Consider the following 13,130-nt stretch of genomic DNA (forward strand, 5'->3'; position numbering starts at 1 on the left):
GAAACTTCTGTTAACAGTTTCAGTTAACAGAAGTTACCTGAAACAGTTAACAGAAGTTCATCTTTCAGAAGATGAACTGAAAACATATGAAATATTTTCCTCGTGTTAAAACTGCGATCGGTAAAATTAAAAGAAAATACTAGACGCTTGATGTTTAACATTGTTTTTAACGTTAGGACATATCTCCTTTAAATATGTCTTTATTTGACGTCAAAGAAAGTAAAACTGATAATTTTTAGAAGTTAATCCTTCGAAAATTAAAGATAACAGAAATCAGAAATAATTTATTTAACGACAGCTTTTAGAGTCATAGATAAAAATCACAAACTAAATATGGCTGTCATTTACAAAACTAGTCCTAAGGCATTTTGTTATAAGCACTGGTAAGCAATGGCACGAATGAATTTTTAAATCGAATGGTTCTGCAAGGCACTGAAAAAGTGATCCCTATTTGCCCCATATATGTCATACCGTGTATCTTCTGCGCCACTTTAAATGACTCAGTCGGCCAGAGGCTTTCTGAATGAATATAGACAGTAAGTGATAAGGATAGAAAACTGAATTCTTGGAAATTCATGTATTCGAGGTAGATAATAGGAAAAAAAAAAGATTTCCTGAAAGTGACTAAAAACAAACAAGCAAAAAATTACAGGGACGAATTTGTCTTTGAAAATTAAGGTACTAGAAGCACAGATTAAAAATATAATAATGATTTTCTTTAATTTTTCTTGGGACAAACTTGTGAAGAATTTGCTACCCTAAAATTTGTTTGATTATTAAGACGTATATTAAAAAAAATGAGGTGTGATGAGGAGCAAAATAGTGTATGGTATCTCGGATCTGTGTATCATAAATCCAAAACTTTTTTCTTCATGTGTATATTTTATGAGGCTCATGGTACGGCACAGGATTTATCAGGGAATGACAGAGACATGAAGGCCCTGGCCGTTTTAAATGTATAAAACTCTTGGAGTGTACAACATTAAGGCCTTTTTCCTGGCTTAGCCTTTTCGCAAGTAGACAAATATGCAAAAGAAGAAAGCATGTTTGTCTGATCTATCACATAAATACAGAATTACTTCAATGTCTGTCAGGATAACCTGAAAAATGTTTATGCTTGATTCTTTTATATCCTATCCTATTCGTAAAGCGTTATCTCTAAAAAGAAAAGAATTTATTTTTAGATTTATTCCTGTATTTGCCTCTTGAAAAAGGTTTTGTGAGCCGTGGTTTTGCTCAGGGTCTGTATATTCTACAGGCCTGACTCATCTGATGTATTGAAATATAAAGTACGTTGTCCAGGCCGGACTTATTCTGATGCATTGGCATCTAGAGTGCCCAATATCTTCCAAACTCGTATACATGGGACTGAAATGTTTTGCCAAAATATGTGGAAATTTGTCAATCTTCTCCTGAAAAAGGCTTGACTGTGGAGGACATACTATGTAAGCAGCAAACATACAAATTCGATGTTACTTAAAATTATATTATTTCCACCCAAACAAAACTGCTATTGAGTTTTATTGTCCACAAACGTTGAGCCATTTAAAATTCTCCGGCTTAGAAACCGGAAGTTTTCAAGGCTAAAATTCGACTTCCGAAAATTTGCTTTTGTTACTCCAAAAAAACACAATAATAAATACGCCGCTGTAGTGAAATCATGTGGCGATTTCTTGTGTCCTCCATACTAGTCAATTTTTATGTTTGTTTCTCCTTCCTCTTCCGAGTTGTAACTATTTTGGGTGGTTTCTAAATTTGTGTTATTTATCAAAATGCAGCCTGGTTATGTTATACACTTAATAATTTCTAAATTCGTTATTGGGAGAGCAAGAGAACTTCACAAATTTGTCAAACTTACAAAAATGTAAGATGATAAGCCTGAAAAGCATTCTTTCGCAGACTAATAACAATACACAGAACTTGAGTGAATTCCTTTTCAAGAAACTCCACTGTCATCTAGTATATCGCGAGAAAGCAAGGTGGTATTTTTTTGCAATGGCATTATTCTGGCCGCAGTAGAGTTTAAAATCATAAGTCGATGCACAACAGTAAATATCTTCAACACATACTGATTTCCAGAACACGACTGACAGCTTTTGTTTTCCTATATTTATTAATTTCATTAGCTACAAGAAGTGTTCGAGTCGGTTGGTGCTCACAGAAGGCATCTCTCAAACCAGTTTCGGATAAACGAATTAGTATGGGATAATTTACGGAATACAATTTTCGTGCAAGCTCGATGTCGTGGAAATTTTACAGCATCCTCCAGGAAAGTTTGCGTCCTAGCCGAGTGGTTAGTGCTCTGGACTCGAAATTCTAAGGTCAGGGGTTCGAGTCCTTGTGTCGCTGGTTATTTGGATTGGAACCAGGGTCAATGGTGTGGCCCTAAGCTCAGCCAGAGTCGACCCAGCTCTAAATGGGTACCTGGAGAAATCTGGGGGGAAACACGGAAAGTGTCGAATGATTTGCCTCCAACCACGCTTTGCACTCCCGGCCGAAGGCATTGAATCAGGAGATCGGTACCTGCGCAACGCAGACCTTTGGTCAGCATACGGAAAAGTTTTTTTAAGTGTAAGTTTCAGGAAAGTTGACCTGCAGTCATGAAATTTGCATCTTTCAGTGAGTTTCCAGCCCGGTCGAGGAACTGATTCAGACTGTTAACCAGACGAAACTTTTGTCACTTCTACCAGTTGGACAAAAGATCAAAATCGTAAAGAATTGTTGGAGGAGTAATCGGCAGCAAATATAAGAGGTCACCAATCCATCGGAGAGTACGCTGAACAGTTGGACATGCAAATGAGAATGGAGAGCTACCAATCGGTCATCGCTGATGCAATGAAACCACTGAATCCCTCAAACTGAATCTCTCAAACGTAATCTGGAGCGTTTCTCGGCAATAGTGGAATGCCGAACTAAAAGGTCAACCCCTTTAAAATGGAACTGGGCAAACAGAAGTTAAAGTTTTTAAAGTTAAAGACTTTATTCATATATGGTTAAATATCTTAAAACGAGTTTGAACTCTTGCATTCAACAACAAAATAAATAATTCATACGAGTTTGAGTGAAAATTTCAGTCAACGAAATGACATGATGAAAGAAAAGTGGATATTTTGGCAAGGGGTCCACCAAGTACTAAATATATACTACTAAATGTTCTTCATTGATAAATAATGATAAGCGACTAACATTCCAAAAGAAGTAAATAAATAAAGAATTCAATCAAAAACAGAGGGGGGGGGGGGGATAAATTTTTTTTTGCGTTCTTTTTAAAGCTCAACTTTTAAATATACATTTTTGTTTAACCTCATAATCTTTCCCAAAAGATTGTGGTGAGCTATTTCCTATGTAGGAAAAATTTGCATCACAAAGGAAAAACTGACTTGGGTTATTAAAAGCACAGAGGACCATTGTAGAATCAAAACTAATTTTCACTGTGTAATTTAAGAGATTTATCTGTTGATACGTTGTGTTCGTGTAGCCTTTCACCTAAAAGTAGATGGCTCTTCCTTGCATTATGTACCACATGAACTCGTGATCCGATATACACCACTACCAAGAATAGAAAATATTCTGTTCTTACCTGAATTAGAAAACAAAATTGAACTTTATTCTCGTTTCTGAGAGACACGGGAAAATTGTGGTTCCAGAAATATTTGAAGTTTATAACCAAGCGTCAGAATATACGAAATAGATTTAAATTCTCTTTCCTCCAAGTGCAGCTGTGATGACCTAGGTTGGTGTGTTGTTATGGTTAGATATGAGTACTAGTAATAGTATTAATCGGAAAAGGGAGATGAGTTCATTTTCCTCTCTTTTTTTTGCTGTTTGGATATTTTTTTTATTATCCCTTTCATGTCATTACCGATTGGGATAGCCCTTACCAAATGAGATATTTTTATGAAATTCAGTTCAGTGACTTGATGATTTTCTTACCACATTCTTAAAACTCAGTCAACTAAAATAACAGCTCTTCTTATTACAGTAGGAGTGCTGTTTTAAGAAAAGTATAGATAGCGCTGATTGTATGTTGGTTTTCTGTAGGTTTTAAGTTCAAGCCTGGAACACTTTTTAAAATGGGGACATTCAGGAGAGAAAGAAGATTCTTCCATCTCCAAAGTAAATTTTAAATGTTTATCGAAGCATTCAAATGCGCCCAAAATTCATTCAAAGAAGTGCTCATGGTTCCAAACGGATAAAACAGTTATATTTGAGAAAAATCTTTAGCGAGAAATCTTGTCTACTGCGATTTTGCAAATATGAAACACAGTTAATATTTCGACAAGATCTTTGTAATTTTTTTGTATAAGTTAGTGCTTAGTTGTATTTTCTTATACTATTATCTACGGTAATTAATTTTCTAGCCTATTATCATTCAACTATAAATTACCTCCGAAACATATCTAATCCGCTGAGGCAGCTACAGAGCAGATTGGATTTTGGAAGAATATCATGCCCAGTACTATTCATAATTGGGGACAGTGAAGGTACCGTTAGTTTCGAAGACGTCTGCTACTCTGGACAGTTCGTTAAAAAGTTCCACTGTAACATCATAGAAAATTGTAAAGGGTTTCCTCATTGGCAGTACGCCGAGCAGGTTGGCTTAGCGATTTCAAGTTTTTTGTCTGGTAAGGTCTTATACAGATTTTATGCTTGTTTTTTTTTTTTTTTTTTAATAATGCGTTCTCCGTTTTATATTTCTGTTTTTAGTTTTTCTTTCATGATATAAATTTTGTATCGCTGTAATGGCTGATAATAATAATTATTATTGTTCCAATTTATTAATAACAAGATTTATAATTACTATAATAAATAGATGCTTACGTCATATTAGCAAAACAGTAGTACTTTTTAATCTTTATTATTTTTTTTATCCAGCAGAAATTTTTTATGTCCCTTTTTTTTATTTTAGAGTACAGCAATTTTTTAATCTTATTTATTGCCTAAACAAAGGGTGTAGAACTTAACTTTTCCTAATGCCAGTTTTTTGTTAGAAAAAAAAACTTCCAACTGGCCAGAATTTGAACTGAAGCTAATTTTACACGCACAATTTGTAATTCAACGTCAGTGTTGAGTTGTAATTTTACCCCTTAGACATATATTAGCAGGTCAATGTGACTAAAGGCTGGTTTTATGCGTACAATTTGTAATTAAGTTGAAAATTCTGAGTTTAAAGGATAAAAAGTATATAATTTTCAAGATGGAGATGCTTAGAATGTTTTAGAACCTCAAATAAGTCCTGTGTCTTCGGCTTTAAATGGTTTGTGCTAATTTTGAAAATCGGCTGAAGGTCACCTGCAAGTTTATAATTTTATTTTGCCGTGCTTCGTGTAAAAGATGTATGTGTATCTCTGGTGTTCCAACTCCATTCTCGCTATCCACTATCTTGATTCAGTGTGACTCATATAAAGAGTAACAAGTCAATCGTCAGAAACCATGTATTGGATAAAAAAAAGTCCTCCCATAACTGATTAGTCTGAGGAGGAAGGGTAATAATACGATTTGTTAAAAGTGCCCCCTTAAAAGTGCTCCCTTAAAGACTGCTGGGGGTAGCTTCAAATTTCAAATGAGAATCGCGATAAAAGGTTATTCATTCGGAATATACAGGGAAATAAGAGTAGATTTTGTGTGAAAAGGAATTGCTGAATAACGGAATAAACTATATTGGAAGGTAGAATAATTCGAATTTACGAGTAAATTATCATGTCAATTCAATGAGCAGGGCAAGAAATTGGCTAAGTACTTATTAAATTAAAAAATTTGCTCACCATAGAATATGGACACTTTAAAAAACTCTTCAATGAACAGGAGGTGAATACTCCCTTGCACTGCAACATAGACGGGAATAGCTTCTTGCTAGCCCTTGTGATGCTATTGCATTGCCTCACATGCCACTCCCTTTGGAATTGGTTAAAAAACGAACAAATCAGCTCAAAATAAAATAATTGTTTTCCGATTTGCTAAGTATCTGCTTTGCCTGCCCCCGTGATATAAGAAATCAAAAATTGTTAGTAAATTCAAAATAGTGGCCTCCGGAGTCTCAGTCCCTAGACAAATTGCAATAAACATAATCGCAAAATTGGGTTTGGCCAAATTGAATCAATGCGAGTATTAAAGCAGTAATTTTGTCCCATTCATCTCCTTGATTTTTGTTTCTTTGTTGTTTGTCGTTTATGTTGTTTTGTTTTGCTTTTCTTTTGTCTCTTCCTAATTTTATTATCCTTTGTATTATTGTGTCATATCTGTTGTTCCAATATTTGGCTATAGACCTAATTCGGTATTCAATGACCTAGATTTATTTTCCCACGTTGATTGACTACTCATGGACATCGGTTTATGGGTAAAAAGTTACATTTTGACTGCTTGAACAAAAGGTACGGCTGAAAAATTTAATAATTTGCCAAGTTTTGTACTTTTTCAGTTCAAAAGTGTTGATAAATGGGATTCCACCCAGTCATGGAAACTTTTGTGTTCTATTTCCATCTCGATACAGTTTTACAAGCTAAAAAGACACTCCATAATGAGCTTAACATCTTTTTTGTCTATTTTGCTTTCATTATACTCTTGTCTTGTTGTGTCGTGTCTGTTGTTGTTTCGTGTTAAGGTTTTTTTTTTGCGGGTGTATTTTTTTCCTTTAACGCTTCACCCTTCAAAGGTGGATCTAGAACAGAATATTGGGGGAGGGGGGGGGCATTTTGACAAGGGCACCAATAATTGATAAAATTGACAAATTTATTTTAAAAAGACCGAAAAATAGAAAAAAACACGGAATGAGGGCTCCAGAAAAATCTTGGGGGAGGGGGGGGGGGCTCCCCCAGGTGCCCCTGGATCCGCCAGTTGCTGTAGACGGGTTTTATAATAAATAAATAGTAAATAGGTTCTGGTTGAAAAATTCATCGGAAGCTACTCGAGCTATCTCCCAATTGTAAAATTGCTTCATTCTGGAATACTTATAAAATTCATTCGGAGTTTTTTTTTCCAAAAGAGTTTCAGAAAAGAACCTAATATTCTACGTAGATTCTAAATGATATTGCATTTTGTTGGTGGTATTATTTTAAATTTCGAAGTTGCCTCTCAGTGATCTTAAGGAGGGGGTTACCTTGTAAAGCTTTTTGACTATCTTCCCCAAGACTGTATGAAACTAAAATACTTTTTATTTCTTATGTTCCTATGTATAATGTTGTAGATACTGACTTATCACAGCTTATATCAGATATCCTTTACGTTACTAACCAGTAATAATAATACGAAAAGTGTTATCTATGATTTTCCACATGAGGCCTATCCCTTGTCATTCACGTGTATACCCATCCCTTGTATTACAAGATTGTGGTTTTCTAGCAAGACAATTTAGTGTGTAGCTAATTTTGCAAGAATTTATTCAACTCTTATTGATTTTACATATTAAGTTTCCTTGATGGTGCTTTAATTCCAAGCATTTTGATATTTATTATTTTCTTTTTTGGGGAAACTAATATTTTTCATATCCCACACTTTATGCTGGTATTGGTTAGTTTTTGAAATAGAGTAAGAATCTTTTCTATTATTGAATGCACGATATTTTCTGAAATTCCATAATTTTGTTTTGACTTTAGCTTGCCATACTAATGGCAAGCTAATTCATTCATTTTCAAATTCGACTAAAGATGTAAGTTTCAATCATGAAAAAGATACCGTTGTATTATTTGCAATAATAATTGTTCGAGTTTCCCTTCTTCAATAATTGGTCTATGGTGCAATCTTTTTCAGGTACTCCCACACTTCCAGCACCTAGAAAGCGAGCTTCTACCACTACTCCCGTCAAAGACCTAGTTTCAAGAGCATTAAAAGGCGGCGCCTCGGCTGTCTCGTCTACCATGTATAGCTGTGCAAAAAATATTGCTAATGGTACAATATCCACTGTGCTGTCAAAAGTGCCTGTCGAGTCACCGTCTAATCTTGTTAAGAGAGGTCTGTTTTGAAATGGAATAGGAATTCTGGATTTGGGTTTCATTTTTTGCAGAAAATCAAAAATTGTTTAGGGTTCTTCGTAATCAAGGCCGTACCCAGGATTTTTTTTTGGAGGGGGTTTTACTAAAAAAAAAAATTTTTTGGGGGGAGGGGTCACAAAAAAACCCTCAAAAACGCATACAAAAATTGTTTATGTCCATTTTTGTTACATTTTTACGAGTCAGACAAATATTTTGGGGGGGGTCAACCCCCCCTGGATACGGCCTTGTTGGTAGTTGATATAATTGTGGAAAAAGGATCTTAGACTGTTATTATGTGTTGTTCGAAAAAACACAAACGAAATTTTACCGATGCATCTTTTTATTGAATATTTTAGACTGTCTTTTTTTTACCAGGTAAAGACTGACTATTTTGATTCATTAGAAGTACTGATAATAAAATAAGGAAATCATAAATCAAATGAGGATATGCAGATAATTGACCAATGAGCTGGGAATGGGAATTAATTTAAAATTATATTACTAAAATAGGAATAAAAATTAAATGGGAATTGGACAATTAAATTACTAAAACATGGAATTACTGAAATTGTTTTTTTTTATTCAAATAGGTTTACATCATCTGGTGTGCGTTCCATGTCAAGATGATGGCTAATTTTAATGGTATTTAGAATTAAAATATGTATGTTTCCACTAATAAGAAAAATAAGTCCCATTTATTTTTTGCCGGCTTTTCAAAAAGTCAAATTGATTAAATATTCCTAATTGAAGTCCAAACAAGTGATTAAAACTGCAAGGCCACCTGACGCCAAAGGCGGCTCTTAGCATTAAGTTGTGTCATTGATTCACTCCAAGAGTCACCCCTTTAAAACATAATTGTTCGGATTTATGTATACATAAAGAAGTATATGTAGAACAATCAATACTTCTTAATATAGAATTTTACTGTTGTAAAAAAATAACAATCAAATTCTCAAAGTTAAAATTTTTACTCTTTTGCTAACATTTTTTTTATCTTATCTGTGAAGAATCTACTTAACATGTTTAGTTATTGTGTGGTCGACTTAAGCATTGGTGGATTCATTTATTTGTCACCCTCCACAAGCTGTTTTAGTCTCAAGCGGGAAACAACTGGTGCTGTGTTATGTTGCTACGAGCCAAAAAGGGCCTTGTTTATTATAAAAGCCAACTATTTTGCCATTATGATAATAGCCAGTTATTATGCAGGAGGAAGGAATATCCTTTTAGTCTGTAGACTACTTTTTTTTTTTTTTTGTAAGTTTTTTTATGCGTTGTTTGGTGTTTATAATTTATCCACGGAAAATGAGTTCACAGTGAAAATGGAAGAAGTAGTGTTGTCTCTTAGCGATGTTACATCATAGATGGCCAGAAAGTAGCCAATGTAAAAAAAAGTGGTAGAGTGGTGTATTTAAGCGCTTATCTACAGAAAATGATTTCAAACGAAAACAAGTATTTTTGTTTCTAAGCGCTGTTATGTCGTAGAAGGTAACAAAGTAGCGAGTTTTAAAAACAAACTGATGGATGTAAGTACCGCAATGTCAGGTCGCCTTCTGTGCAATGTTATCACTCGATGCATAATTTTTATTTTTTTGTGTCAAATGAAGAAAGGAAGATTTTGGAATGGAAACAAGATGGTAGCAACCGGCTATATTATTGGCAAGACCATCGGTAGTTCATTATCGACATTAATATTGATAGTTTAGGGATCGGTTAAGAAATCCAGTAAAGGCAGCCGAGCTAGAAAGCTATCATGTTGAATAAGAAGGAATACAAAAATTACTAAAAATTGTATTAGAATCTGTTAAATATTATGGAAGCTATAGCTGTGCAGTTGGGCCTCCATAACACACATTGAACACGTAAATGTCTGACAGACACGCAAAGAGGGTGGGGTTTTTGGGCATGTATTTCCCTTTTATGTGAAGTTTCCTATAACTATAGAAAGTATACAAATAGTCCTTATTATTTTAATGTTTTTCTATAACTTTCTATAGCCTATTTTTTATATAAAGCTCATCTTAAGCGGCCTTTCGAGTCTGTACCCCCATCGCATTATCTTGCATACACAGCTCACGTACTTATTCTGGATTTATTGTTCGATTAATGTTCTTTTAGTCGTAAAATGCGTATCTTTTATCTTAGTTCGGGTTGCCAACCAGAGCTTAAACATTAGTTTAATGTATTAGTGAAAGCATCTTTAAAAAAGCACCTTAGGCTGTGTTGACGTGCATGTTTAGCTAGATTTCTATGCCTAAACACGGATGACTGACCAAGGACGTTGCTAGACGTGTAGATCTATCTAAACATGCATGTGAACGTCCCTTTTTTATGTCATACAAATGATAAAATTGGTGACGAGCAAGGATTTTCTGATTGGCCAGAAATTGATTCCTAGGCAGAGAGTTTCAGGCTATGCTACAAAATGAAACGGCTTCTCAGTTTCAGCCAAACATCTGCTTCTACGTATAGATGGGAGATTTCTAGATATAGATCTCTGGCTAGACATTACAGACTAGGCATAAAAGTGACAGGAAGGAAGATTGTGGTAGGCTGTTCGAAGAACTAGTTGTATAGTTTACTACTTATAAAAATTTATTTTTCGTATTCTTTGGCAATCTGCTTTCTAAAATTGTATTTATTTTACTAGCATGTTTAAGCCTTTTATTTTATTTGTATCTTCCTTTTGAAGAAAAGGGGAACCTTGAACGCCTTTGAAAGCCATTCAAAATTTTAGTTAATAACCCTTGTCTTTATTTCTTATACCAATGTTAAGGGTTTCTGAAAAAAATTCTCAATAGTTTTAGTCATAAGCGTGAACTTTGGGATTGGGAGGATATGAGAAGCCAAAGCCACCAACTTAATGCTGCTTGTAGGGGTCCGACCCACCAAAAAGCAACGATTAAAAGGATACTGCAAGGCCTAATAATGTTCTACTTTAGCACACTGAGACCTAACTAAATTCAAATGTCGGGTTTCAACCCTCTCGAAATATGAAAACTTTGGGATCCATATTCTTGGTAATTATCTCTTTTTTAATTTTTTTTTTTAACTCTCATCGTTTCTCTGCTTTTAGAGGTTATACGATGACCTTCTGGAGATTGCTTTGGCTTTGATGTCGGGTTTTCAGATGGCAATTTCATTTCAGGCTCCCTTTGAATAGGCTTAACCTTCTTGCTGTATTTTGATTTAAGTAGCACCTGGACTCTTAAAATAATTCAGATTTGAGTATGTGTTAGTTTTGGGCTTTTTTTCTTCGATCAAGACAATGCTTTGAAAAAATTGGTTTAATGTAGAAGAAATTCTTTCCAAAACGACTATTTCATGATTCTTTCTTGTTTATTCAAATGGATTGACAGCAGTATGCCATAGTTTCATCTAAAGGAGCCTAACAAGAAAAAGAAGGTTCTTTAGAAAAGTTAGGCTAGTGTCCTTTTCTTTTTAGTCTGAGAAAAAAGAAGTTTGAATGATCTAGGTTTAAAGGAGTTTGCTTGTTGAAGCTTAAAGTTTTACGTGATAATTGCAGTTTAGACCCCCCCCCCATGCGGAAGATTCCTCTCAGTAAATTCTAATTTGTCTGACAACAGAAAAAAAAAAAAAAACAAGTGACACTGTTAGTGATGAACGAATGTCGATGAAACAAAAACATTGATAAAGTGTTATTGTGCGAAAATCAAACTAATTAGTTTAAGATTCATTTTGTTGCTGTTTCCGTATATAGTTTGAAAAAGTCTGTTTTAAGAAATTTTTTATTTGAACCCCGTGTCCCGCCCGTATTCTTGGTGTCACCGCTCCGTATTTCCGTTGCTGATTCATTTCGCCTAATATTGACATAATTTTTGTTCGAATGACTTTGTTTTGGCATAATGCCAATTTTTTGAGCAAGAATCAAACCCCAGACAAACGACCCCAAATACCTCAGCTGCTTGTCAACCTTGCTACTTCAAAACTTGCACCACTTTTTCTTAAGAATAAGTTATTTTAGACATTTAGAATTGTCTTTGCATCACACACCTCTTCCCGTATTCGCAGTGATATTGGGTTGTATCTCTGTTTCTAATTCATGTTTCGTATCTTAGAGTATGCATCAAACTCCTGAAAAACAACTTCAGACAATGGAATAATGATAATTAAACTCGATATATAAAATAGGGTCTAAGTTCTTTTTTGTATGACCTAGGGACCGTTTTTGTTTGCCAGAGAACGCCTTGGCGTATCTGAAATCGTATTCTCGGGGGAAACTGGAAGCTCTCCGTCCAACCCCACGTCCTTGCCTCTGCGTTTGCTGTAAACAATATTACACAGTTAATTTGTGTTACTCAAATATCCTCGGTCCGAAAGGAACAGACATATCTCAAATTCCAATATTTTGTTCTGGAGAGCGAAAATAAGATTTTTAACCTTTTTGCAATACGTGCTTTTTCTCTGAGTATTTGAATAATAAAAATATGTAAGAATACAATGTGTGGCTGAATATTGTTAGGTTAAGTTGTGTTTCAGTAAGAGGAATCGAAACATTTTGTTTTAATCATTGTGATCTCCCCTGCTTCAGTGAGGCACATACAAATCTGCAAATTTTTCTGGTGGATAAAAATTTACTATATTATTTTTTATCCTTCTCTAAATATTTTCAAAAAATTGTGGGATTCACCTTTTATATTTAGGCTTAAATACTGTCCCTTGCTAAAAAATTGTTTTAGTAAATTTCTTTCGCCAATCGATTTATATTAATTTTGGTACTGTTCTATTAACCGGACTCTTTTGAATACGGCAATGCATACCAGTCACGAAATAGATCTAGACGCGTGAAAAAAAAAAAAGAACAGGTTTACAATACCTTCTAGGATATAAACAAAGGCAAGAACTGTATTTAAATTGTTGTTTTTGGGGGTTTGGGTGGGGGGGGGGGGAAGAGGTACCTAGGTTAGGTTAAGTATTTAATATATGCTATGCTTTGCCCCCCCCCCATCCCCCCCAATGTGCAAATATATAACCCAAATTTGTTTCTAAACTATTATATAGTCATCCTTTTTTTATTTCATTAGCATTAACCAAACTAGCACTATATAAAAGAGTCCGGTTAATAGAACAGTACCTTAATTCCTCCCACTTTCAATACTGTTTACTCATGTAACAAAGACCTCATTACCTATTAGCGAATGGGAG

At 34.6% G+C, this 13,130-nt stretch overlaps 1 protein-coding gene across 1 annotated transcript in view; it reads left to right on the top strand.

The window, feature by feature from the left end:
• Window positions 1–12,812, top strand: part of LOC148951187 (epoxide hydrolase 4-like) — a 33,135-nt gene extending 20,323 nt beyond the window's left edge. Inside the window, exons 5-6 of the mRNA XM_089090705.1 lie at window positions 4,362–4,625; window positions 7,747–12,812. Of these exons, the coding sequence (XP_088946831.1) occupies window positions 4,362–4,625; window positions 7,747–7,958 (476 nt within the window). The 3' untranslated portion in view covers window positions 7,959–12,812. The remainder of the gene's footprint in view (window positions 1–4,361; window positions 4,626–7,746) is intronic.
• The last annotated feature ends 318 nt before the right edge of the window (window positions 12,813–13,130 follow it).

Source organism: Artemia sp. Qi Xiang Cuo, chromosome 6 (assembly GCF_049724085.1).
Source record: "Artemia sp. Qi Xiang Cuo chromosome 6, ASM4972408v1, whole genome shotgun sequence".
Taxonomy (NCBI): domain Eukaryota; kingdom Metazoa; phylum Arthropoda; class Branchiopoda; order Anostraca; family Artemiidae; genus Artemia; species Artemia sp. Qi Xiang Cuo.